We start from the raw sequence: 27,945 nt of genomic DNA, 5'->3' as shown, positions 1-27,945 counted from the left end.
TGAAGTTCACCGGTTCAGTTCCTGGCATTTCCAACTTAAAAGTTCTCAAAGTTGGTTAAAACCTTGTCAGAATAACACATTAGGACACAGGGTTTCCCAAACTTGGGTCTCCAGCTGTTTTTTAATTACAATTCCCATAATCTCTGGTCTTGCTAGCTGGGGATGTCCAAAAACAGCTGGAGGCCCAAGTTTGGGAAATCTTGAATTAGAGGAACCTTTCCCGAAGCACCTGGAGGTGTTTGAGAAGGGCTGCACTGGAGAGCTGCTACTAAGCACAGCAAGCCAGTCTAGGTTAGGCAGACCTCCCTTTTTTTCTTGAGAGGACCATTCTTTTACTGTACAGCCTTTTAAAATGCAGAAACTCTCACACATGTGCAGTTTTGGCTGGCCAAGTCTGGTAAAATGAATGAGAAATGTACAACAGAACCAGCCTGCCCTTGCCGAAGTCCCAGCTTCTCTCAGTCACAAAGTTTGGGTTGTCCAAGCTTTATTTTTGTTCTTCCTTTTCACCCCATGAATTTCTTTTCAAAAAGTGCAGTTGGAAGATGGCATGAAAAGGGGGTGGTAGTTTCCTCTCTACATCCCAAAGAATCATCTGCAGTTGAAGTTTTTAAAGAGCAGCTTGAAACTCTGCATGCTAAGAAACAGATACATTAAAAGTTCATACAGACAACTGTTCTCACAACCTGGATTTTTATAACCAAGTGTTGTTGAGTCACTGAATTGGAGGGTCACATCCTCCCCTACAAGAACAACTCCAGGAGCAGCCAAACATGAAACCCAGTTGGAAAGTTACATAGAAGGCCAGCACCTGCAGCCCTTCTGCCTTTAAAGTCCTCTGCCAGCAGCAAAGCATCACCAGCCCATTATGACAGCCAGCCGTTTAAAGGCTGGGACTTTGCTGCTGACTCTCTGGTCTAACAAGGGCTCAAGTGTTTTGAAGAACATAAGGCACAATCCTTTTGTCATGGTAATTGTCTTGAGATTTCCAGAAACACTGGAAGCACATGACACTCACTTTTTCCTCAAGGGGAGAGGAACTTTTTTGAGGAAAACAGATAAAAATGTTTCCAATGTTTACTTGACTATTGGTATGTCATTTACTTGCTTTGTAGCCTTTGGCTTGAGAAATGAATATATGAAATAAATGTACCTTCAGCGTGTTACATATGTTATAGAAAGAAATTGGGGAAATGAAATCATCTTGGTTTATTCTCTCCCTGGGTGTCCCCAAACAGGGCACAAATGAAATAATGATGCCATATTTCTAATGCAGGAATTGGAATGGGGCTTTATTGTGAAGGCTGTAAATGATTTTCATTGCAATTCTGACAGTGTTTTACAAACCGGTGGGATTGGAGTGTTGGGACTGCCCCCCCCCAGGCCAGTTTAGGTGGGGAACACATGTGTTGCATGGATTTCACCCTTGCTAGCATTACTGAGATAACCCAGACTTTCTATTTACCCTCATAGTCCTCCCTGTTGCATCCCCCTCCCCGAGCCTGATCTCCTGCATCTGTTTGTGTTCCAGCCTGAGTGAGAGTTTTTTTATGGTGAAAGGTGCTGCACTATTCCTCCAGCAAGGAAACAGCCCTCAAGGTCCACGAAGTCTTACTCACCTTCACAAACATGCTGGTAAGCATTGTCACAGCAAAATAGTTTTTTCTTGGGCAGTCCTCATGACTTGGGCATGACAACCTAGGAAAGATAAATGTGGGGGGGGGGAGATACTAACTTAAGGCAGTGGTTTTCTGTAGACTGATATGTTAAAAATGTTTCTCTCTGAGAGCCAGGGAAGGAGTGCTGGGTCCTGTTTAGGGGCAAGCAGCCTGTTGGACAGGGCACCACATGGTCGGTCCTGTGTGGCTGGGAGCTGAGGCTTGTATTTCTCCAGATGTCAGCAGTTTCACAGACCCAGCTACCATCCCACAGTGTATCTTACTGAGCTTGCACCATCAAATCGTTAAGCTGGGAATTGTATTTTTTGCTACATGCATCCATTTGCCTTCCTCATACACACTATAAGACCTTGTCTGACTCTCAGTGCAAAATGCAAAATGGACCATGGTACAAATCTTAGGCCTCCAAAAGGGTCCAGAGACTATTCTGGGTGACGCATCTTGTTTGTTTCACATGGAAGCAGGGAAACTGGGCCAACCAGCTATTGACCTGAGGCCAAACTATTGGAACAGCTGGGTCATTTACCCACCCAGAGTGAGCAGCATTTGGCAGCAAGTGAATTGTGGTTAGAGAGTAGACTTTACCTGTTGTAAACACACACTGAGATACGCTTGTAGAGTAATAAAATAACAAGAGTTGTTTATTATAGGAAGTAAATAACTTGCATAGAAAAGTTTCTAGTTCGAACCGAACATACTATTCTAGAAATGACATGCTTGCTGCTTTGCTCTCAGAGTATTGTTCCAAGGTGACCCCTCTGTTTGAGGTCTGAGAGAGAAGTGTGAGGAGCAGGAGGAAGGTGGAAAACAGGATGCATCCTATCAGTCCAAAGTTAAACAACAAGGAGGTAAAGAAGTAAGCCAATAGGTTAAAGCAGTGGTTTTCAACCAGTGTGCCGTGGCCCCCTGGGGTGCCTTGAATGATGGTCAGGGGCGCCGCAGGCAACACTGGCCTCCATCCCCCTTTCCTTCCTTCCCTCCCTCCTCTGATGCCCTCTCGCATCTCTGCCTCCCAAAGGCTTGCACAGCTGTTTGTTGCACCAGCCCTAGCTACAAGCTCCATGGGCGAATGGTGCCTCTGGGGCTTGCCAGGGGGTGCTGGCTGTTAGGAGTTGAGGCGGTCTCTGAGTAAGCAAGTAAGTGGGCCAGGGAGCCTAGTCAGGCAGTCCGCCAGCCCTTGCTGTTGGGAATGGACAGACAGGTCCCAGGCCCCTGTGGGGCAGTGTGAGGAGGCCCCTTTCTTTGGGACAGGGGGGGCAGCTCAGAGACGGAGCAGCAGCTGCCCAGGAGACTCCTAAGGAGAGGACAAGAGGCCAAGGGAATACTCCACAAGGGAGGGTGTTCAAAAAAGGGTGAGAGGCTGCCAGCTCTGGAGGTTACATAACCGGGCTCCTGAGCCCCACAGGGGTGCCGCTGAAAGAATGTATTTGGTAAAGGGAGCCATGGACTCAAAAGGTTGAAAACCTCTGGGTTAAAGGTACAGGGATAGTCTGGGAATGTGGAGGTCTCTCACTTTTCCTCTTTACTCCATACAAACCACTCTTCTGCAAGTTGAGTTGTACCCAAACGTCCAACACGAACCAACTCAGTGGTGGAACAGGGCAAGCATCCACTATGGAAAGGGATTCAGGCAGGTGGGCTGAAAAAATGCCCCTTGGAGAGCAGCCACTTCTCAGAGCAGTTGACCTGGTGTACAGTTGACCAAAGCTAAACAGAGCAGTGGTTTGCAGGGGTGGATCTAATATGAAGCTAATGAAGCTATGTTCTGCCATTGCTTCAACTCTCTGCGGCAGACAGGGGAAGTCTGAAGGAATGGGAAGCAAAACCAACGTAGTTTTATGCATACCATTCTTGAACCATGTGGACTTGACATGGAATATCACACAGTTCAAAGCATCAGGCAAAAGGCTAATCCATATCTATTGATGACTTCTCACTTGTGGATCTGCAGGTGATTTGCCCCAACATCTTCAGGTGATGATCAACCTCCTTCGCTGTGAGGACAGGATCAAATTGGTAAGAGGCCTTGCTCATTCCCCAACCCCCAGGCTTCTGGACCACAACCTCTCTGCAGTGCTTGATAAAGGACTCACTTGTGAGAGAGCATGGCAGATCCTCAGATGGTGCTTAAAATCCAGGATTGTGAAGGCAGCATTTGAAGAAGAGCAGCACTTGGAATCATTTTACTGGCACTGTAATCCAGCTTGGGCCACAAGCCAGCTCAAAGCTGAGTGCAGTTTCTCCCATTGAAATTCAAGGGTGCTGCCTTGTTTGAGTTGTGGTTTGAGCATCTGCACTGACTTCCTACTGTCTCTTGGGCACCATTCAAGATGCTGCTTCCTAAAAGGCCCCAAGCAGCCTGTTTCAGAGCAGGGGTGGGGGAGGTGTAGCCCTCCAGAGCTTGCTGAGCTCCCAGCAGCCCCAGGTCAGTATGGCCAGTGGTTGGGAGTGATGGGAGTTGTAGTCCAGCAGCAGCTGGCGGGCCACCACAGGTCTTCCACCGCTCCTTTAGAGAGCATTTCCTCACTTCGTTAACAGAGCAGGGCAAAAGTGTCAACCGCTTGGTGGGGTGCAAATCCATTTAAGTCACCCTCCCTTTTATCTCCTCAGAAACATACTTAGGTAAGCTAATACAGAGCTTGTGAAAATCTGAGGCGTTGACTTGAAGAGGAACACCTGTAACTAAACAGAATATGGGCTCTCAGAGGCTGTTGTGAAGGAAGTGGGCACTGAGAACTGTCTTGCTGGTTTTTAGGCTGTGCGTCTGGAAAGTGTCTGGACAGACCGGGTGAGGTACATGGTGGTTGTCTATAGCACCGGACGCCAAGACACAGAGGAGAATATCCTGCTGGGAGTAGACTTTTCAAGCAAGGAGAGGTGAGTGCAGGGGTTTTTTTGGGGGGGATGCCACCAGCCTGTTGTTTTCTGTGGAGGTCAGAGATCATCCCAAAGAATTGCAGTAGAAGCCACACACTTAAACATACTCTTATTTTAATGCAAAGGCTTAGGGTGTCAATGGCACTTGAGTTGACAATAAAATAAAGATGTTCAGGGGCAAACTCTGGATACCTACTCCCACCCACAGCAAGAACACTCACCAGAAATCTGTGGCTGTTTGCTAAGGTGTCCTTCTCTAGAACACCAGCCCTGGGATGTTTTTGTGGGAATTGAAAGGCATATTGAAGATGTTAAACCATTGTGAGAGGCCCGGAGTTTTGGACTTGAACCAGAGCTCCTAGTCTGCCATCAAGATCACCACAGCCAGTCACTTTTCTCCACTTAATCTGCTTCACAGGGAATATAAAATGGAGGCACTGTGGCAGGAGAGAGGACCATATTTGCCACCCCGACAGAATAAAAATGTAATTAACAAATGCATGAAATCTGGCCGTTGTTTTGTTGAGGTCCACATGTATTTGAAGCCTGTCAAAACGTTGTCATTTCTCCTTCTTGGTAGCAAAAGCTGCACCATCGGAATGGTTCTGCGCCTGTGGAGTGACACAAAGATCCATCTAGATGGTGACGGGTAAGAAACAAGAGCATTTCTAGCAAAACAAAGGTGATATTAGGCAGAGCAGGTCTGCTGGGAAAGGCCACTTCATTAAACTCTGAGCTTTTTGTATAGATATATTTTAGCTACTGTTAAGGGTGTGTCTTTTTGATACGCGACCAAACCCTCAACTTCTTATTGAATATACTAGCTCTGTAGTTAGCAATTCAACATTATATAAACCTTATGAGAGCTTTGGTTATAAAGCAGTTTAAGAATGAATAGTATTACTAATAGCAACTTGTGATGCATAGCCCTAAGAGTGTGAATGATGATTCTTCATAATAGTAATAACCACAGCGACAATAGCTTGTGATGCATGGCCCCAGGATCATAGAGTGATTTCTTCTCTCTGTGGGTCTTCTTGCTAGTGGGTTCAGCGTCAGCACTGCAGGAAGGATGCATATCTTCAAGCCCGTTTCAGTTCAAGCAATGTGGTGAGTAACTTTTTCTTCAGCAGTTGACTCTTCTCATTCCCTTCTAGATGACAAAACATAGCCTTTCACCCCCTACCTGGCAAACAATCCCTGCCTCCCCCCCCCCCGAACAACTCAATCACTGAATTGCTGCAGTTGCTGGAGGTGGTGGGGGGGTCCTAGAAGGCTAGGCCAACTCTTGACCATAAATTATGATATAACTTAACTCCTCTCTCTTTAGAAAAAGCACCAGAGGGAAACTAGATGGTCGAGATGAATAAATTGGAGCCATTCTTCCTTGTCCATCAAATAACCCACCCTTACATTTTAGGTTTTTAAAGACAGGCTGGGAAATTGAATTTCTGTCTCATGGGAGAGTCTCAACACTCTGGTGTCTTGCTGAACCAGAGCATGAAGTTAGAATGGTAAATGATTTAGGAAGGCTAATAATGTGAGGAACGGGAGCACGCAGCATGAAGAAAAAGCTATATAAATTGTGCAGAAGCTTTGCAGTTGTACAACACCAAGAAATGAAATCCATCCTTAAAACCTTTTCATAGAACATCACAGCTTCACCTTTCCCTGTAACCCTCTCCTGCACTCAGTCTTTTACAAAGCCTTAGTAGGCTACAACCTAGGGCAGAGGAGGCAGAAGTTATACCACCCCTAATGATGAAGAACATAGGAAGCCCACTTTTTCAGGTCTGCATAGCCCAGCATTGCCTCTTCTGATTGGCAGTGGCTCTCCTGGGTCTCAGGCAAAGAAGAGTCTTCCACAGCCCTTCCTGGAAAGTCTAGAGCAGGCATCCCCAAACTGTGGCTCTCCAGATGTTTTGGCCTACAAATCCCATGATCCCTAGCTAACAGGACCAGTGGTCGGGGAAGATGGGAATTGTAGTCCAAAACATCTGGAGGGCCGAAGTTTGGGGATGCCTCGTCTAGAGGTTGAATCCAGCTCCTTCTGCCTGCAAGGGAGGCTCTTTCTATCTTCAGTGCCTGCCCATCTCTTCTTTTCACCTCTGATCATGCATGTGCCCCTTGCTGCTTACTAATTGTATAATTGCCATGGGGGGAGCAGAGGCCATGATCTATGATGACTTGAGAACAGTTTTCACACTTTCAGGTTATTGAGTGATAACTGCAGGTGTCCTGTGAACGGCTTGCTGTTTGACCCCACATGTTAATATCCTACACCCAGCAAAGTGTTTTGCCTGAGGCCAAGTGGAACAGAGCCATCTTTAGCCATTTGTTATCTTGTCACCTAACAAGCTCATATCTAACAAGCTTCCATGGTGCTCACAGGGGACTTTGGCACATTGGCTTACTTTCTGTTCTGCTTCCAGTCCAGCTCAGCATGGCCTGTGCCTGTATTGCACAGAGGAGAGAAATGCAATCAACCAATAGCTCCCTGTTCCTGCTACTTGGCCTCTGTCGTCCTGTGCCAGTGACAGGAATGGCACAACTCCTGTGCCTTTAGGGGGTGGGAGAAAATCCAAAGTGTGAAACTTTTTCCATAATTACATCCCACTTCTGGGAAAGCATCATCTAATATTCTGCTTCAGATACTTAAAACTGTTCATCCTTGCATCTTAATTCAGTAAAACCAGTTAGCATGTCTCAGAGGCGCTGATGTGGCTACTCTAGAGTAACGACTCCTCGCAGCATAGTCTTTTTAGACTTTTATTAAGTGCTGATTATTTACAGTGCTCAGAACGATCTATATACATGCTTACGGTGAGGTGTCAGAACCTCCGAATGGAGATTGGCGCGTTTTCTTCCAGCAAAGAAGCTTTGGGAGACCCAACCTCTTCCCCCTACGTTTGCGTCGCAATTCCGGAGTTGGGGGAATTGGCCTTCCCCCCGTGCTCACACCTTCCTGTCCCACCTGGGGCATGGGCTACGCAACCTTGCCTGAGCCTCGGACACCACTTCCTGACTCTCCGCTGGAGGCAGAGCTCTCCCTGCTCTCCCCAGCGCTTGGGGATGGGCTGGAACTTAAGATGGGAGGGACTTCCCTGTATCCCTTGTCCCTCACAGCATGGATTCTGATTTCAAACCTATCTTTTTTGTTTGTTTTGTTTTTGGTATTCTAGTTGTATTTATCATATGCTTGTAAATTGCATTGAGATTTATGTGAAGGTAATTAGAAGATTTGACAAATTCATAGAGGAGATTAAGGATATCATTGGCTGTTAGCCAGGATTGCTATGCTCTGCCCTGGAAACTGCAGGAAGAAAGAGTGCTGTTGTGCTTGGGTCCTGCTTGTGGGTTTCCATGGGCATCTGGCTGGCCACTGTGAGAACAGGGTGCTGGACTAGATGGGCTCCCTTTTGTCTGATCCGGCAGGCTCTTTTATGTTTATTTATAAATTCAACAGCTCAACCATGGTGAAACTTTGTCGCTGTTAATGTTTGCTCCTCTGCAGATTATTTTATCAGTCCCTCTGCCTCCCCCCACTCCTGTGTCCTTGGCACTTGAGCAATTTTTTTTCTCTCTTTGGGTTTCCATGCTTGCAGGTCCGCCTTGCAGATCCTCCACAAGGCTTGTGAGGTGGCTCGGAGGCACAATTACTTTCCTGGCGGGATGGCGCTCGTCTGGGCCACGTACTACGAGAGCTGCATCGCCTCCGAGCAAAGCTGCATCAATGAGTGGAACGCCATGCAGGACTTGGAGTCCACACGCCCCGACTCGCCAGCTCTATATGTGGACACGTGGGTCCTCCCCTTTTGGTTTTGGTCTGAGGTGTTCTGGCTAGAGAAATCCCACAAATAGAAGGGTTCCTATATTCATCGGGGAGAGGGTATCGGTTACGATTAGCCCCGTGAGATATGCTCCGCCTTCAGTCACTAGTGCCTCTGAATACCAGTTTCTGGAAACCATAGGGAGGGGAGAGTGCTGCTCTTGTGCCCAGGTCCTGCTTCCAGGTTTCCCATAATGGGCATCTAGTTGGCCACTGTGAGAAGAGGAGGCTGGACTAGATGGGCCTGATCCAGGAAGCTCTCCTCCTTTGAGTTAAATGTGAAAACCAATCCTGGGCATAAATTGTGCTTGGTGGCTCTACAATTCTGGGGGAAATTATGTGTTCTTTCCCCTTCCCCACCTCAAAACCAGGATGGAACCGTGGAAAGCAAGAAGGGGATAGTATATGTAGGATTCTGATAGGTACTTGGGTGTATTTGGGGAAATACTGGGATGCAGCTCTGTGGAGGAACAAGATGGTGGCCCAAGGGTATTTTCACTGTTTAGCTACTGAAAGCACTACGTATCCAGTCTGCTTGAATCTTCAGTAAACACTGACTTTGTAGCCTGAGTTTACCAGTAGCTTTTCTTTCACATGAAAGTAACTTGATTGCTTTCGCAATGAAAGCAGAAGTTCATAGAATCATAGAATCATAGAGTTGGAAGAGACCACAAGGGCCATCCAGTCCAACCCCCTGCCAAGCAGGAAACGCCATCAAAGCATTCCTGACAGATGGCTGTCAAGCCTCTGTTTAAAGACCTCCAAAGAAGGAGACTCCACCACACTCCTTGGCAGCAAATTCCACTGCCGAACAGCTCTTACTGTCAGGAAGTTCTTCCTAATGTTTAGGTGGAATTTTCTTTCTTGTAGTTTGAATCCGTTGCTCCTTGTCCGCTTCTCTGGAGCAGCAGAAAACAACCTTTCTCCCTCCTCTATATGACATCCTTTTATATATTTGAACATGGTTATCATATCACCCCTTAACCTTCTCTTCTCCAGGCTAAACATACCCAGCTCCCTAAGCCGTTCCTCATAAGGCATCGTTTCCAGGCCTTTGACCATTTTGGTTGCCCTCTTCTGGACACGTTCCAGCTTATCAGTATCCTTCTTGAACTGTGGTGCCCAGAACTGGACACAGTACTCCAGGTGAGGTCTGACCAGAGCAGAATACAGTGGTACTATTACTTCCCTTGATCTAGATGCTATACTCCTATTGATGCAGCCCAGAATTGCATTGGCTTTTTTAGCTGCTGCATCACACTGCTGACTCATGTTAAGTTTGTGGTCTACCAAGACTCCTAGATCCTTTTCACATGTACTGCTCTCAATCCTGCATTTGTGCCTTTCATTTTTTTGCCCAAGTGTAGTACTTTACATTTCTCCTTGTTAAAATTCATCTTGTTTGCTTTGGCCCAGTTGTCTAATCTGTTAAGGTCATTCTGAAGTGTGATCCTGTCCTCTGGGGTGTTAGCCACCCCTCCCAATTTGGTGTCATCTGCAAACTTGCTCAGGATGCCCTCAAGCCCATCATCCAAGTCATTGATAAAGATGTTGAACAAGACTGGGCCCAAGACAGAACCCTGTGGCACCCCACTAGTCACTACTCTCCAGGATGAGGAGGAGCCATTGATGAGCACCCTTTGGGTTCGGTCAGTAAGCCAGTTACAAATCCACTGAATGGTAGCATTGTCTAGCCCACATTTTACCAGCTTCTTTACAAGAATATCATGGGGCACCTTGTCAAAGGCCTTGCTGAAATCAAGATAGGCTACATCCACAGTGTTCCCTTCATCCACCAGGCTTGTAATCCTGTCAAAAAATGAGATCAGATTAGTCTGACATGACTTATTTTTCAGGAACCCATGTTTTAGTGATCACAGAGTTTCTTTCTAGGTGCTCACAGACTGTTTGCTTAATGATCTGCTCTAGAATCTTTCCTGGTATTGATGTCAGGCTGACTGGGCGGTAATTGTTTGGGTCCTCTCTTTTCCCCTTTTTGAAAATAGGGACAACATTTGCCCTCCTCCAGTCTGCTGGAACTTCGCCTGTTCTCCAGGAATTTTCAAAGATTATTGCCAGTGGTTCTGAAATCACCTCTGCCAGTTCTTTTAATACTCTTGGATGTAGTTCATCTGGCCCTGGAGACTTGAATACATCTAAACTAGCCAAGTATTCTTGTACTACCTCCTTACTTATTCTGGGCTGTGTTTCCCCTGCTGAATCATCTGCTCCATATTCTTCAGGTCGGGCGTTGTTTTCTTTCTTGGAGAAGACTGAGGCAAAGAAGGCATTGAGGAGTTCTGCCCTTTCTCTGTCCCCTGTTTGCATTTCACCATCTTCTCCTCTGAGTGACCCCACTGTTTCCTTGTTTTTCCTTTTGCTACGGACATACCCATAAAAGCCCTTTTTGTTGCTTTTAACCTCTCTAGCGAGCCTGAGTTCATTCTGTGCTTTAGCTTTTCTGACTTTGTCTCTAGGAGCCTGAAAGTTCCTGGGTTCCCAGGGAACAGCTCTTCATTGGGAGTCAGGCTCAGTGGTTCGCAGCCCCACAGATTTCTTTCCTGGGAAACTCTCATCTCCCTTTCTTGCCTTTCCAGACCAACTGAGAGGGAGCGGGCAGAACGCCACATCAAGGCCAAACTCCGAAGTATTATGATGAGCAAAGATCTGGAGAACGTAACCTCTAAAGAAGTAAGCAGAGCCTCTGGTGGCCTGTCCTGGGACTGCCTTGCTTCCTTCGCTGCCTAGCAAGCAAAATCGGAGGCCCTATATTGTTGTTACTACAGTGGTACCTTGCAAGACAAATGCCCTGCAAGATGAATTTTTCGCAAGACGAATGCGTCTTGTGATCTGATGGTGACTCGCAAGACGAATTCATTTTGGGAAAAATTCGTCTTGTGAATCGCTGCTTCCCATAGGAATGCATTGAAATTTAATTAATGCGTTCCTATGGGCAAAAAAAGAAATTTCAATGCATTCCTATGGGAAACCGCGATTCGCAAGATGAATTTTTCGCAAAACAAATTGACTCGCGGAACGAATTAAATTCGTCTTGCGAGGCACCACTGTACTATTGTTGCAGTGTGATGCAGTGGTAGGAATGTCTGACTAGGACCTGGGAGAGACCAGGGTTCAAATCCCCATGTGGCCATGAAGTTCTCTGGCTGACCTTGGTCCAGTCACTGCCTCTCTCAGTCCAACCTACCTGAGGAGGTGGAGAACCATGGACTCCTCCTTGTGCTTCCCCCCTCCCTTGCAGATAATTATGTTTAGATAGTTTGAACCTTGCGGATGACTCCTTGACTTACTTTCCCCCCATGACATTCTAACTTAGTTGTTACTGTTGTGTTGGTGATCCGTCCCCACAGCTGAGGGGCTTCCCAGGATCTCGACCTTGGGGGGCCCTCCCTTTGGTATCAACTGTAAGGTGCCACCTCACTAGTTGAAAAGTGTTCTGCTCCAGTAGCTCTGAGAACAGTTTCTGCCTAGGAGCCTGAAAGTACTTCTCTCTGTGTAGGCCCCAGACTGCTGGTGGGGGCTCCTGGCTGACAACTCATGACACCATAGTTGAGCATCTGCACTGGCGCCCATCTACAACTTAATACATCAGGGAGTGCCTGAACCCAGCGTGATCCCTGAGATCATCGGCAGGAGCGTCCTTGGTCGTTCCCCAAGATGGCGAGGCTCATTTGACAACAAGAAGAAACTGCACCTTTGGCCCAGCTGTGGGGAACACTAGAGATTCAGCCAGTGCCTTCAGTGCCAATTTTTACAAGCTTTTCTATTCCATCAGGTCTATGCAGGCAATTAAGAATACTTATTTCCATGATAGCCAGCTGATTTCTTATTGTCTCCTGGGGCCTCAGGAAGAGAAGCCTTTCTTGACTCATGGTGCCTGATCCTCTTAACAGGAGGTGCCAAAGGTTGGACCTGGGGCTTCCTTCACGCTGAGCAGTGGCTCCCTCGATGGCCAGTCCACCTTCCTCACTCTGCTACTCTTTCGCCCGTGTAGATACGGAATGAGCTGGAGAAGCACATGAGCTGCAACTTGAAGGAGTTCAAAGAGTTCATTGACAATGAGATGCTGCTAATCCTGGGGCAGATGGACAAGCCCTCTCTCATTTTTGACCATCTGTACTTGGTAAGTAGCCAAGCAGGTGAGCCCAGTCATTTGAAAGCCTTTGCCACCAACACCTCTGTGGCGCTGCTTTTGTTGTGTGTCTTGACTCTGGTGTGGTTCTTCCAGGGTTCCGAGTGGAATGCCTCCAACCTGGAGGAGCTACGGGGCTCTGGGTGAGTACCATGTTTTCCAGCTCCTCAGTTAGCTGCTAATCCCTGGTCACTGATGCTCTTCTGCAAACCAGAGCAGCGCACGGAAACGCCATTTACCTTCCCACTGGAGCCATTTACCTTCCCATTTACCTATTTATCTACTTGCACTTGACGTGCTTTCGAACTGCTGGGTTGGCAGGAGCAGGGACCGAGCACCGGAGCTCACCCCGTCGCGGGGATTTGAACCGCCAGCCTTCTGATCGGCAAGCCCTAGGCTCTGTGGTTTAGACCACAGCGCCACCCGCTTCCCCATAATAGAGTACATTATGCAAACAAGTAAAATGGCAGAATAGCTTATGTGAATTAAAGCAAAACTGGCAGATGTCTGCATATGTCATGAAAGATGCAGAAATTGAGGTTTTCCTGGTGTAGAAATGCTGCTGTTTTCCCTGCCCCCACCACCATGATAAAACCACAGTCTTTTATAAAAAAAGAAGAACTGTTGTTACAACAGTAAACAACAAAAAACTTACCCTGATAAAATTGCAGACTTTTGTCATGCTATGTAACAAAGAGTGTTGGGTGGATTCCTGCCACAGTCTGAACAATTCAATAAACATCTGCCATGGGTTATAAAAGGAATAGTTTGTGTTTGCCCTTTGCTGCTCTGACCTGGCATGTTAGTTGTTCAGCCAATGCTATTGACTATACCAAGAATCACTGTTCAGCCCAGTGCCAGTTTCCAGCATCTGGCTATCTCCATATGGGCAGCAGTCAATAGAAAGGCCAAGAGGTCATCATTTGGGTAATCCTGAGTGGGTGGGATTGTAAATCCAAGTGGTGCTTGTGCAGGAGACAGGAGACATTTCAATTGTTTTGCACAAACATTGTCTTGATCTGTTCCTATGTTTATAGCGTTGACTACATCTTAAATGTCACAAGGGAGATCGACAATTTTTTCCCTGGCTTGTTTGCATACCACAACATCAGGGTCTATGATGAAGAGACCACTGACCTCCTTGCCCACTGGAACGAGGCCTACCATTTCATCAACAAAGCCAAGTAAGCTGATGCACAGAAGGGACACTTTTTTCTTTTGCCGTGTTCTGGGAGCGATGAGGGAAGCCCTGTTCTGGATGCTAGGAGAGCCTCACTGTGGTGCATACAGCCCAGTGCTCTGCCTCCAAACAGAAGGGCAGGATGGCAGCAGTCATGCCCAGGCAGCTAGCTACATGTGCCTCGTGTCCTGCTGGTGAAAATAAAGGTTCCCTTGCTAACTGTTTTCACGGATGATACTTAGCATTCATATGGCACAAAGAAACCTTCAAACAGCTTTGCAAACATTGTCTCAGTAATCCTTCCAACAGTCCTTTAAGGCAGGTCAGCAGTATCCCTCCTGTGTTGCACCCAGCAGTGCCAGTGTTTTCCTGGGGAGTCTCTTAGCCACTAGGCTGCACCAGCCCAGAGAGAGCCACCAACTGGCCTGTCCCCTAAATCATTGATGCTGGTGTCTTGACAAAAATTGTATAAGCTAACTGTTTATTTATTGTATTTATTATCTGCCCTTCTCCTAAGTTGGGATTCAAGGTGACTTACAACATTTAGAAACATCATTATAAAATACAAAGGAAAACAAACTAGTTAAAAACCAATTTATCAGAACACATTTAGAGCCAGCAGTTAAACTACAGTTTGCCCTGACAGCTGCCCAGCAATCAGCATTGTTTGCACCTCAGTTTCCAGTTTTTCAACAGGAAGCTCTCAGCCTGACAGTGGAAAGAGGGAGCCCATATAGCCTCTCAGGAGGGAATCCTGCAATATGGAAGCAGCCACAGATAAGGCTTTCTCTCTCATGTCACCACCAGCCATGCCTCTGATGTGGATGGGACTATTTGTTGTGTTCTGCATAGCGCCTTACAACCATCTGCTTCATTCATTCTCACACTTGCCCTGCAGAGTGTGTTTGCATTATCCTTATATACAGATGTGGAGCTGAGTTGGAGAGAGATGGATCTGCCTTAACACTCTCCCTCTCCCAACCAGTACATAAGTGGGCTGGGATTTGAGTTCAGCGCTCTTACTCACCCACAGAGGCTTCAAGGCCATTGCTGTTATGAGCAGATGTGCTGTGCTGCCAGGCAGCCGAAGCTACTTTACCGATGCCCTTAATAAATGCTTGTTTGTTGACAAAGCAAAGAGGTGCTTGGAATCTTGGTTCACAAACGCTTTAAAGTGTCCCAGTTTGTGCTGCAGAACCAAGAATGGTTGTTTTCCCCCAGCTGCCAATCTCCTCCCTTCCTCCCCTCTACAGGAAAAACCGCTCAAAGTGTCTAGTCCATTGCAAAATGGGTGTGAGTCGCTCTGCCTCCACCGTCATTGCGTATGCCATGAAGGAATTTGGCTGGCCCCTGGAGAAAGCATACAATTACGTCAAGCAGAAGCGCAGCATCGCTAGGCCCAACGCCGGTTTCATGAGGCAGCTCCTGGAGTACGAGGGCATTCTGGATGCCAGGTAAGGGGCTGGTGCTTGGGAAGGAAAGTGGAGGGAGCAGGGTGAGCCTTGGCCCCACGCTGCCACTGACCCCATTGTTCCGTCTGAAATGGTGGAGCTCAGGACAGATCCACACATTAAGAAGAAGCAGGTGGTCCTCTGCCTCAGACTCCCTTTGCTTGACTTCACTTACATAATGGTGAGAGTTGTCTTCCTTCATGTCGTGCAGCACAAGGTGCACCTCTTCTGCTTCTGATCCTCACCCCACTTCCATTTTGGTTTGCATTGCTTGTTTTATTTTTGTCTTGCCTTTGTTTTTTCTTAACTCTAAAATGGAAAACAACAACAACCAGCCATACAAATTACTTTAAAAGAAGAGAAAAGGAAAGGCAGGTGATGAAGTCTTCATGGGCTGCCAGTCTGTTCTGAGCCTGATTTTATTCATACATTAATTCATTCTCGTTTAGAGAATTGGTTCTCTGCTCACCAAAAAGGTTACCAGAGGTTTGCATCTGTGAAAACAAGACAGTCCCTGCCCCACAGGCTTGCAAACTAAAAAAAGGGAAAGAAATGAGAATAACATATAACACACAAGGGGAAAGGGACAGGGAGGGAAATCAAACTTAGGCACCCATTCCTAAACAGTTCTTCTTATAATGACCAGCTGGCAAATTCAGGGGCAGGAGGTGCCTGATGTTGCTGGGCATTTCAGCAAAGTTTGATGGAATGAGCCCTGCCGCTTGCCATCGCTCCCACTGAGGCAGTCCTATGGAATGGCTGCCCCCAGGTGACAGCTGAGAGAGAGGAGGCCTGGTGGGGAACTTTGAGAAACACATGATTAATTCATTCTCTCTCTCTCTCTGCCCCTCCCCCACCCTGGCTACCTTCCCCCATAGCAAACAGCGTCATAACAAGCTATGGAAGCAACAGCCTGAGGACAGCCTCCCCCAGAACTTGGGCAGCGCTGGTGGGCCAAGTGACTATCTGCTTGACAGTCTGGATGTGGACCTGGATGCTCCTTGCCAGCCCAGCTGTGCAGACCCCCGCATAAGCCAGGAGGCCGTGGGCTTCCACTACTGCTTCAGGCGCCTCTCTGACTCCTTGCCTGTGAACAGAGAGTCGCTTTTCCAGCTGGAGGACCTGGAGAGGGACTTTTTGCTGGAAGAGGAGGAGGAGGCAGATTTGGCAGCAACAGAGCTGCCCTTCCTGGGCTTTGTTGACGAGCCTCCAGTGGAAAAGCTGAAGAGCATGGAGAGAGCAGAGGTCTCTGGCTTTGGGGAGAAAACTACGGAGGGGAATCCTGAGGTCAGCCTCCTGAAGGCTGGAGCTGTACCCAGGCTTGCTGTCCCGGAAGAAGGAGACCCTGCAGAGGAGAAGCTCATTGAGCGCTGGAAGCGTCACTCATCTGCACAAGAGGAGGAGAGCCGGTGGAACTGTGAGAACCTGAACAACAACAACAGCAAGAGGAGCTGCCCTGAGGATTTTGAGGTGGGTGTTGGACTGAAGGGTGGAGCTCAGTTGAGCACATCAGAGTGTTTAGTTATGTGTCACACACACACACACACACACACACACACACACACGGATATTGTTGCATGTCTTGGCATGACCAAAGGCAGATCATGGTAGTTGCTCTTCTTGTTTGGAGTCCTTCAGGAGGTCATGTCATACTTTGTCGCTGTTCACCCTCTCCCTTAGTACGCAAGTCCTTGCTTCATATTGTCCCCCAAAGCAGGATCCTCTTCAGGGATGCATCATGTGATGGAATTTCCCTCCCTGAACTGTGCTTTCCTTTCTGGGGTGTAAGTAGCCCTTCATTCCATAGGGGACACAGGCAACCTGGGAGGGTTGGATGAGGCCCAACTATTAATATATAGCAGAAGAGAACATGTAAGCAGTCTCTGGGAAAGTTCACACAGAGAAATAGCAGTAGGAGTATGCTTTTCTTTTCTTTTCTTAAAAAGAGAATAGTAGAGTTGTGGAGCTGTAAGGGACCCAAGGGTTATCTAGTCCACCCCCTGCAATGCAGGAGTCACAGCTAAAGAGTCCCTGACAGGTAGCCATACAACCTCGGCTTAAATGCTTCTGGTGAAAGAAAAGTCCACCACCTCCCGAGGGGGTCCGTTCCACTGTTAAAAATCTCTTTCCACCAGAATGATATTTCTTATGTTTAGTTGGAATCTCCTTTCTTGTAACTTGAATCTATTAGTTTGGGTCCTGCCCTCCAGAGCAGGACAAAGCAAGCTTGCTCCATCTTCCAAGCTAAACATACCAAGCTCCTTCAACTGTTCCTCATCAGGCTTGGTTTCCAGACCCTTGATCATCTTGGTCACCCTCCTCTGCACACATTTCAGCTTGTCAATATGCTTATTTAAATTGTGGCTTTCAAAACTGGACACCATATTCCAGGTGGTGTCTGACATAAGGCGGAATAGAGCGGGACTATGACTTCCCTTGATCTGGACACTTTGTTGAGAAAAGGATTGAATATTCCTATTCCCTTCTTATTTTGATGCCTCCTCTAAAGTGAGGGTTTAGAGAAACAGAGCTCACCACCCCTTCCTACTTTTGTGTTCTCCACATATTAGGAATTGAGCAGAACCAATCCAGGCGAATAAGTCTCATGAACTCAGCAGCCAGCAACCCCTGGGACACTTGAGAGTTTTGCAGCTCACCTGACACAGGTTGGCTTACGCACTGAGCCTCTTCCTCAAACAAACCAGTTATGCTATATTCCCAAGATGCAGCCTGTGGATGGAAAACATCACAGCATGTCAGAGTGGGAGGGTATGAGAAGGAAGGGCACTTGCATCCATCCTTATTCAGAATGCAGCAGGTAAAGCAGCACATTAATGGTACATAAAACTATAGAAGAACGTAAAAATAGCCTGATGGATCAGGCCAATGGCCTATCTAGTCCAGCATCCTGTTCTCACAGTGGCCAACGAGATTCCTGTGGCCGGGAGGAGAGTGTGGTGGCCCAGAGAGCAGGATTTGAGCACAAGAGCAGTCTCCGCTGACATGGTTTCCAGCAACTGGTATGCAGAAGCAGAGCAGAGCCATCCTGGTTGGGAGCCATTGATATCCCTCTCCTCCATGAATTTAATTAATCCTCTTTTAAAGCAATCCAAGTTGGTGGCCATCTCTCCCTCTGGAAGGAGGGAGTTCAACTATGTGCTTTGAGTGACTCTTTCCCTCTAGCAGCTAAAGTCTTCCCCAGTCAGCCTTCTCAGCCAGAAGCATCCTGCCTGGTCCCTCAAGCTCACCCCTCTTTTCCTTGCCCAAGGCAGGTGCAGGAGGAGGCCAGCAGCTGAGGAAATCTCCCACAGTGCTGACAAAGGCTGCTATTTCTGTGGTGACTGCTTCAATGAGGAAGCTCTCTGTGGCTTTGTCTGGCGGGAAGGAGGAAATCCTGACTCACAGGGAGGAAGCTGAGTGCTCTAACACTGGTTTTCTCCACCACTGTGAGTGGCGTGTGCCAGCCAAGAGGTCCCTTGGAGTGTTGTCATTCGTTATTTTTAAAAGAGCAAGTTTCTCTTCATTTCTGCAGCTCCTTCTAGCACTCTTAAAAACCAGAGAGGGACGGTAGGGATTCATTGTGTTTTTGCCATCAGGGCAGAACTGAAAAATTGCTGATTGCTGAGGTGGGGGGGCTTGTGCTGTGAACCTGGTTCTCCTGAGTCATCCTCTCCCCAGAGGACCCCCAGTAGTGGTGCTGTGTCACCGAGGATTCCCCCGCTTTTGAGCTGGGTTGGCTGCATTAAACCAAGCCCTCAGACCATGAAAAAATGGTGCTTATAATTCCCTCCCAACTTCCATAGCACCTCTAATTTTTGCTAACTGAAGGTTTACATCTTCAGTTGCATTTTCCCTCCCAGGAAGGTGTGCTGGCATTATTCCTGCTGCATTAAAGGAGTATAAGAGACCATGGTAGACCAGGTCTGTGTCATGAGTCCAAGGCAGAGATGAGGCTTCAACCCCTCTGGGCCACCACACCCCACGTCCCAAGAAACTCTCCTCCCAGCCACAGCAACTTCTTGTGAAGTTGGCTTCCCTGGTTCTGGAAGTTTCACTTTGAAATGCAGAAAGCCTAGCATAGGGGTGGAAGGCCAGGCCTGTAAGTTAGCCCACCTCAGTGGAACCACCCACCTGTCATCATCAGGCGTTATATTGACATATGGGGATAATTGACAGGTGGGTTGTCCTGCCCACCTGCCAGAGTTGGCCCTTGGGGCCAAGCAGAATTGAACTCCCTGCATATCAACTGATGGGCAGGGGCTTCAGTCCCTTCCTTCACTTGGTCTGCCCCCATGCCTGATGTCATGTGTTGTGGGCATCGCTTCAGGAAAGCAGCCTGGTGGCTTACAGGCCGAGGGTCTCTCATTCCTGGCAATGTGTGTCTGTGCACTTTGGGCTCCTAGATGGAAATGTAGTGGGGGATCATTTCTCAATGGCTGGCTTGCCACCCAGTTATGTCCTTAACGGAAGAACAGCCCCACTGAATCCAGCCGGGGTCCCTAAGAACAGCCTCACGTTGCCCTTTCAGGAGACTGGGCTGCCAATCCTAGTGGTAGGAGGCACAAGCCGCCTCTAGCCTAGTCTCTTTCCAAGAGCAGCCAGCCAGATAGCCATAAGAGGTGTGTGAGCCATAGCCATAGGTGCCAAGTTCCAGATTGAAAAATCTAGGATCAGCAGTGCCATGGCACCGGAAGTTGCTTCTACGCACTTCCGGACATGCGTAGAAGCGACTTCCGATGCTGCTATGCCCATTTCCAAAATGTCTGCAGTGCCAGAAGTCGCTTCTACGCACTTCCGGACATGCGTAGAAGCGACTTCTGGCGCTGCTAACATTTTGGAAATGGGCACAGCGGCATCAGAAGTCGCTTCTACGCATGTCCGGAAGTGCATAGAAGCGACTTCCGGTACCAGTGCAGCACCAGAAGAACATGGCCGTCGGCAGGGGCTCTGTAATCCGGAGGAATACGGGGTATTTTGCCATTCGGGACACCTGCGGGAAACAGTAAGAAAATACGGGGGTTTCCCGGGGAAAACGGGGTACTTGGCAGCTATGGCCATAGCCCTCCCTTATTCTGATTCTGACTACACATTAGGAAGAACATTCTGAGTGTAAGAGCTGTTGAACAATGCAATGGTCTCCCTCTGAAGGTGGTGGACCCTCCTTTGTTGGAGGCTTTTAAGCAGAGGTTGGATGGCAATCCATCAGGAATTATTTAGGTGTGATCCTGGCAATGCAGGGGGTTGGACTAGAAGACCATTGTGGGCCCTCCCAACTCTACAGTTCTATGATTCCACACACACCCCCAAAAGCACCTGGTAATTCAGAGAGACAGTGCCTTAGGACACAAAAGGTTCCAATTACATAGTAAGGGAAAGGGTAAAGGACCCCTGGACAGTTAAGTCCAGTCAAAGGTGACTATGAGGTGCGGTGGTAATCTTGCTTCAGCTGTCCACAGACAGCTTTCCGGGTCATGTGGCCAGCAGGACTAAACCGCTTCTGGCACAACAGAACACTGTGACAGAACCCAGAGCGCATGGAAATGCCGTTTACCTTTACGCCACCGTTCCACCTATTTACGTTGCCTTACCGTTCCACCTATTTACGTGCACTGGTGTGCTTTCGAACTACTAGGTTGGCAGGAGCTGGGACAGAGCAATGGGAGCTCACTCCGTCATGAGGATTTAAACCACTGACCTTCTGAGCCCAAGAGGCTCAGTAGTTTAGACTACAGTGCCACCCACGTCTCCTAACCAGTTGGGCAAAAACTTTTAAAAAAAATCCTTTTTAATACAAGTATTTACAAAAAGTGTAGACAAGCGTGCAGCATCATAACAGACTTTTGTCTGGTGCAGGAAAGTGGTGAGGAAGACTGCTTCTTCTACAGCAGTCCAAAACCAACATTTTTGTTTTTCCCTTAGAACTTCTGTGGATTTGATGGACTGATTAAAGCTCATACACTTGATTGGCTAAGCTCTAGCCCTGATGTGCTGGCAGACCTGCTAAACAGCCACTGATAGACCTTCATTTATTCACAATTCACAATTTTATTTCTGTGCCACTTTTCTGTGCTCCAAGTGGCTTACAACCAAGAGAACAGGAATGCATCTCACAATCAGTCATCACAAGAACAATTTCACAATAGCATAATAGAACAACAATGTACGTATTAGGAAATATAACAAAAGCACAATGTTTCGGTACTATGAATATAACACAGTTGCTCTAACCACATTACATCTCCTGGCAAGAGCAAAAACAACAAGGGAGCTTGACAGTTTTACTTTGGTCCCAGAAACACCCCTCCAATTACCCTTATTTATTGCATTGCTCTCCCACCTTTTTCTCCACAGAGCTCAAGGTGGGCGCACATGGTTCTCCATCTCCTCATTTAATCCCCCCCACACACACACACCAAGGTGATAGACTGAGAGGCAGTGACTAGCCCAGGCTCCCTTAGTGAGTTCATGGCCAAGTGGAGATTGGAACTCTCCTCTCCCAGGTCCTAGTCCAACACCCAAACCACTGCTATTACTATTGCTATACTACACTGGCTCAGTCCCTCTCCTGCAGCATCATCTTGGGAGGCTTCCAGGGGCAAGGAGTGGGGCAGCTGGAAGTGCCCCTACCATGATGATGTGCCCAGGTCTGTAGAATGATAGAGCTGGAAATAACCCCCAAGGGCCATCTAGTTCAACCCCCCGCAATGCAGGGATTGCAGGTTCTGCTTTCCCATTTTTGTTTCATGCCTGGCGCCTCTTAACCTGGCCTCTTTTGTCCCCTTCAGCACGATGCCATCTTTGGGATCCTCAGCAAAGTGAAGCCTTCCTACAAGTCTTGCGCCGACTGCATGTATGCCACTGCTGGCGCCTCAGCCGACACTTTTGGGGACCCGTGTGAGCCCCTGCACCTGGCCTCCCCCTCTTGCAGTTCCACGGTCTGCACGCAGCCGCCGTTCCTCCTGCACAGGACGCCCGCCTTTTTGGAGCAGGCATTCTGTGAGTCCCCCCCGAAAGAAATCCACACTGCAAAAAGCAACAGCTTGCCTTCACTACTAACAGGGAGTGGCTTGCAAAGCGCTGATCCCAGCAGACCTGCAGCCGGCTGGCCCTGCGGTGCTTCCGAGAAGCCCAGAGATGGCCCTAGAGCTCCAGCTGGCCTGAGAAACACTCTCTGCGAGAGGAGTCCCATCCTCAGCGATGGGACGAAAGAGGATTCCTCGCCGAAAAGGGACGCCCGGCAGACCAAGGACCTGAAATACTTGCTCTTCAGCAAGGATTTGGAGAAGCCGACCCCCAGTAGCTACCTGATGCAGCATCAGGAGTCGCTCCTGCAGCTCCAGAAAGCAGGCTTGGTCCGGAAGCACACGAAGGAGCTGGAGCGCCTCAAGAGCCTGCCAGCGCCTGAAGCAGCTGCTCATGTGAGGGAATGCCCTGGGGGCCTGGTGGGCGCCAGCATTCCAGAAGAGACCCAGGAGCTGGAGGTGGCCCAGCAGGAGCAGCAGCCTCTTCCCATGCCCAGCGGTATGAAAAGTGACACTGAGAAGCTGCAGAAAAGCCCCCTGGTAGGTGGGGCGTCTCAGAAGACCTCCACGCCTGTCCTGTGCCGGACAGTGGACCACACAAGCAGCTTCACAAAGGACTTTCTCAAGACCATCTGCTACACACCGTCGTCATCCCGGAGCTCCAACCTGACACGGAGCTCCAGCAGCGACAGCATCCACAGCGTGCGAGGGAAGCCTGGCTTGGTGAAGCAGCGGACCCAGGAGATTGAGACCAGGCTGCGGCTGGCTGGCCTGACAGTCTCCTCCCCGCTGAAGCGCTCCAACTCCCTGGCCAAACTGGGCAGCCTCAACCTGTCTTCAGAGGACTTGGCGAGTGAGACGGACCTGTCCGCCCTGACAGACTCCAGGGAGACCAAGTCGAGCGAGTCCTCGGTGGTGCTCTGCCACCCTGCCCTGAAGGCCACTGGAGAGCAAGCCGTCTTGCCACCGGGAGAAGCCCCTCTGACAAAGTTGAAGGGCAGGCCGTGGATGGGGGAGAGTTGACACATATTTGTGACCTTTGTTAAAAAGAACTTGTTCCTTTTATATTTGTCTCTACTAAATGCAATTTTATCATTTTGCAAAAAGATGGTAAAGTTCTCTGCCCTCCCCCCAATCCCTTCCCGTGTGATGCCACAAGTAGCGTGGGGAAAGGGGGAGACTGACAGTGTTAGCAACTCACAGCCTCCCGGCTCAGAAGGCGATGGTGCCATGTGTGACCTGGGCCTCTTCTTTCCTCTGGGGGGGGGGGTGCAGAGGGGCAGATCGTCTTCCCCTCCCATGCTGAAAAAGCAGCAACTCTTTCTTGCAAGGTTTCCCTGGCATCTCCAGCTGAGCAGAATTTCCTAGTTCAAAGAGGCACTTGAGGTAAGAGCCTAAGAGGGAAACACCAAACCTGCTACCTCCATTCTTCACGTATTTATACATGGGATTTTTATTTTAAAATAGCACACAAAAAGCAATCTTGCTCCGAAATGGATGGTTCTCCTTTTGAACAGTTACAGTTCGGTCATTGTTGGCAGCGCCACTGCACAGATCCCCGTTCCTGTCAGTTCCTTTCAGTTTATGTGCCCCGAGCGACGGTCTTTCTGGTCTGACTTTACTCGCCTGGTTGAAGGAGTGTTGAGTTTCTCCTGGGATGTGGGATGACCATCCTGTGGCTCCTTGCCTTCTGTTGTCATTCATGTGGCTTTGCTAAGGCAGTTCCATCAATGCTGTTGGGGAGGGCAACCTGGAGCCCCTCTTAAAAACAGCAGTAGCTGAATTCTGAGTTGTTGACCTTTTGAGTTTGGAGCTTATCATAAAGCTATTGTGGCACAAGAAGGGGGAGCCTGTGCCCCCCCCAGATGTTGCCCTGCTCCTTCTGCCACCCCTGAAGAGGGTTGTAGTCCAGCAACATCTGGGGGCCACAGGGCCCATAACCCTGATGTCCTAATGTTGCTGATCACACATGGAATAAAGGATTGGGTGGCCGTGGATAATTGTTGGGTTTATTTGTTTTTCTACTGTTGACCTACATTTGGAAATTGGGGAGAGTTTCTGTGGGATCAAGAGTCGTCTTCGCTTTTGTCTTTTAATATTTTTGTAAAAATGAGCTGTGTGCTTTGCTCAACTTGCAGCCGTCAGAAGGAAGCTGCATTTTGCCTCAGGAACAGATGGTGCTCTCTGCCAAGCTCCAGAGCTCTTTGTGGACTGGGGCAGCATCACACGCATATGCTTGGAGGTCCTTTCCCTCCTTTGTTTTATTGCCTGGTGAAGAAAAAGGACTGCTTCTTGGCACTTTTCCCAGAGGTGCGTCTCACCAGTCACACAGTGGGTCAAAGGTTCCCTGAGTCTTTGTCTGCTGTTGCTGCTGGTCTTGCTGATTGAGACCATAGTGTCTTTGGGGCTCAAGGGGAAGGTCTGTGCTGGTTTCTGAGCACCACAAGGGAGGGGACTCATGCAATAAGACCAGATTTTGGGGGGGGGGTCCTCTCTGCAATATTCATTGTAATTCAAAGGTCCAGGAGATTGTTCTTGGAGCACCCTCCCCCAGGCCCACACCAGGGCTCTCCAGACTTAGTCAGAGCCTGCTGGAATGGAGTGCCGAGAGAAGAGGAGAGGAACCCTTCCTCCCCCTGGGAACCCTCACTCAGAGCCTTTCCCACACACTGTTCTGGTCACAGGGCAGAGGTGAGTCTGGTGCAGGTCTTGGCGAACTTCTGAGGCCTCACACAGAGGCTCTCAATCCAAGGGGAGAGGAGGACTCTTGGCATTTCACTCTTCCTAAACACAGGTCTCAGCCCAGACAGACTCTTCCCTGGTCCATCCCAATCGTCAATCCAGGGTCAAAGAGGGGATCGCCTCATGTCCCGGTTGATGAGCAGGTGCTACTGAGGACCCAGAGTAGGGCTTGCCGCTTGCTGCTCATTTCATTAGGGATGGCAGATATTTAGGATAGTCAGTGGGGTCACTCCTTGCAGCCCTTGGGACAGTTAAGAAGAGTTGTGGAAGCCAGCATGCCAGGGCTTAGCTTTTGAAGTCCACAACAGTGCTTCTGCTTGCATTGTGGGTATCTCCTGCTCATGTCATTGGGGCATCTTCCTTTGCCTGTTGACATGGTACAAATTTCTGCATTGTGGGGGGTTGGACTAGATGACCCTTGGGATCCCTTCCAGCTCTACAAATCTATGATTCTGTTGCTGGCTTAGGGACACCTCAGAAAGAGAGTCTTCTCCAGATTTCCTTGCCAGTCAAGCCTGCAAGCGTGAGATAGTCAGCACCGATTTCTGTACTCCAGCCTTTGGCGTGAGTGAAGCTCACTGAGAAAGCAAACATGGCAAGTCAGACAAGGTGCCAACTGTTGGAACCCTTTCTCTGCAAATGCTGTAAGCCAGAAGTATAAGCTTGGAACAGACAAAACTGTTTTGTGTGTATTCTGATCATAAGTATTGTTCCACGTGGCTTTTCCTATCCAGGTACAAAACAGATTTGCGCAGGCCAGGTGCCCAGCATTCACCCTTCACACGTTGGACCTGTTCCTCTGGCGCCCTTTGACCGGTGTTTCAGGGAGGAAACCACAGGACTGCTTTGGAGGCCAAATTGGAATTTCAGAATCTTTTCATGAGCTGTACTCAACATATTAATTTGCAGTCCTCCAATTCTCAAGAACCCATAGGTGTGTCTCCTCGCGATACAGAGGTCCTTGCTTCTGGTTGCGTCTGCCTGGCCAGCAGGTTCCATGCAGAGCGAATCTGCTGATTCATTAATTTTAGGGCTGGGGTGTTGATTTATGCAACACTGCTTTATGTCGACCATGTCAAAGTACTGTAGAAGACCTTTTCAGGGTTCAAGACACTTGTAGTGTGTAGCATGAAATGCATTTTGTGTTTAGTGTTCCTTTTTCATTTTTGTCCACTGCCGAAAGCCATTTCATTGCCACACTTGCTTCTTGCAGAAGTCGCCACCTTTGGGATTATTCAGCTTTGTCACCTGGCTTTTCTACCCAGTGTACTGTGTGACATCTGGTATCAAAAGGCGACTGCCAGCCTCTTTCTTCTCCCCTCTCTCATGTCCCAATGCCAACCCCAAAAAGCAGCCTGCCCCCATTTCTCTACAGCCCCGATCAGCTGAGAGTCAAGAGGCCACAGAAGGAGAGCAGGACACCAACAGACCTCTCAGACCCATGCCCTGACCCCAGTTGGCTCACTGGCCACATATTTATTTGGATGAATTTCTGTGCCACAGACCAGGGTCCCACAGCCTTTCTCAAGACCCACCAGATTTGCCGGTCATTGCTGGGGCAACTGTGCTTTCCCAGTGGAGCTGGTGTTGCTCCTGGTGGAGCAGTGGTGGTTTGCCTTTCTGGTTGCTTCGCTTCCTCCCTCCTTTAATGTATGATATATTTTGGTAACAGCAGGTGCTGGGAACCACCCTGTCATTCTAATGCTTATTTGCAATACAATGGTACCTTGGGTTACGTACCTGATCTGTTCCGGGGTGCCGTTCGTAACCCAAAAAGTACGTAACCCGAACAGCGCTTTCACGCATGCGCAAAACCGCGATAGTGCGCTTCTGCGGATGCATGGACTCTGCAGAAGGCTTCTGCACATGTCCACCGCATTCATAACCCGAAGTGAACGTAACCCGAGGTATGACTCTATAGAACTTGAATCTTGCAGCAATATAAATTTTTGGAACCCCTTAAGGCTGCCAAGTGGAGAATAAGAGAGCACAGCACAGCTTACCAAGACACGTTTTAAACCAAACCTAAGCAGCCCTGCTGAAGAGTTCTATCTTGACTCATGAAAGGGGCTGCTTTCTCCTCCCGCTGTCCTGTTTATCCTCTCATTTCCAGGGATTTAATTGTTAAGAATTCAGTTCATGACCTAAATAGTTCTTTATTGCGCATGGAAGACTGCAATAGTTGATTCTACCCTAGAAAAGTTCAACTGGGGGCAGGGCCGTCTTAAGCGCCCCTGGCGCCGTGGTGCGCCGGATCCTTCCGGCGCCCCCCGCCCCACCCCGTTACCCAGCGTGGTGGGCGGCGCAGCACGGCTGCCACAGGCGCTGCTGTGCGGCGGGCGGGCACAGCGCGGTTGCCATGGGCGCAGCTGCGCGGCGGGCAGCGCCTGGCGGGCTGGCGCCGTGGTGCCCTGCGCCACCCAGCCTGGCCGTAGGGCCGGCCCTGACTGGGGTACAACCTTGCTTAGTATATCTCAGGTTGACATTGTCCTTTTTATTAAAAAAAAAAAACCAAATGCGCACAAAGGTCTTTAAGCCAATAGCAAGTGTCTAGCCTTTAGCGTGCCATTTCAAAGATTATTTTTTTAAAAATCCGCAGGAGGTTGCTAGCTTATTTAGATGGATGCATGGCATAGTAGCCGGTTCATTTTTCTCCATGTATTGGTGGTACTTCTCTTACTTACTTTTTAAATTGAGTGCCTTGTGGATAGTTTACAAATACTGTGTATTTATGTGAAGTTCTTACTCTTACTTGTCTTGGTACCTCTGACGTTCATGGTGCCCGTAGAGCTCTGTCTATAATACTTTTAGTTGGCATCATGCTTACCTACCTGAAGTTACTTTTGTCATTTGGAATGGCTCGTTAACGTTCCGTCCCATTTGCTACTTGAGAAATTGTCAACAGTGGTTTTGAGTTTTTAAAAAGAAAAAGCTCTTGTACAAAGACCCTCTTTCCACACGCATTGCACACTTGTTGGATTAATCTATGCAGCGCCAAAGGCAGGCAGGGACTCC

General features: G+C 48.6%; 1 protein-coding gene across 3 annotated transcripts in view; it reads left to right on the top strand.

Moving 5' to 3' along the window:
• Positions 1-23,923, top strand: part of SSH1 (slingshot protein phosphatase 1) — a 47,786-nt gene extending 23,863 nt beyond the window's left edge. For 2 of the 3 annotated variants that reach the window (XM_035134954.3, XM_088655729.1), the window contains 13 exons: positions 1,532-1,635; positions 3,631-3,695; positions 4,435-4,556; positions 5,137-5,205; positions 5,601-5,666; positions 8,162-8,356; positions 10,983-11,076; positions 12,398-12,526; positions 12,632-12,678; positions 13,573-13,719; positions 14,969-15,169; positions 16,045-16,636; positions 21,952-23,923. In XM_035134954.3, coding sequence (XP_034990845.2) covers positions 1,532-1,635; positions 3,631-3,695; positions 4,435-4,556; positions 5,137-5,205; positions 5,601-5,666; positions 8,162-8,356; positions 10,983-11,076; positions 12,398-12,526; positions 12,632-12,678; positions 13,573-13,719; positions 14,969-15,169; positions 16,045-16,636; positions 21,952-23,211 — 3,091 coding nt within the window. In that variant the 3' untranslated portion in view covers positions 23,212-23,923. Of the gene's footprint in view, positions 1-1,531; positions 1,636-2,414; positions 2,528-3,630; positions 3,696-4,434; positions 4,557-5,136; positions 5,206-5,600; positions 5,667-8,161; positions 8,357-10,982; positions 11,077-12,397; positions 12,527-12,631; positions 12,679-13,572; positions 13,720-14,968; positions 15,170-16,044; positions 16,637-21,951 lie in introns of those variants that run through there. The other variant, XM_035134959.3, reaches the window with a different exon arrangement.
• Positions 23,924-27,945: the final 4,022 nt, after the last annotated feature.

This window comes from Zootoca vivipara, chromosome 12 (assembly GCF_965207765.1).
Source record: "Zootoca vivipara chromosome 12, rZooViv2.hap1.1, whole genome shotgun sequence".
Classification (NCBI taxonomy): domain Eukaryota; kingdom Metazoa; phylum Chordata; class Lepidosauria; order Squamata; family Lacertidae; genus Zootoca; species Zootoca vivipara.
The sequence above is the reverse complement of the archived record's forward strand: the minus strand, read 5'-3'. Positions and strand labels throughout refer to the sequence as shown.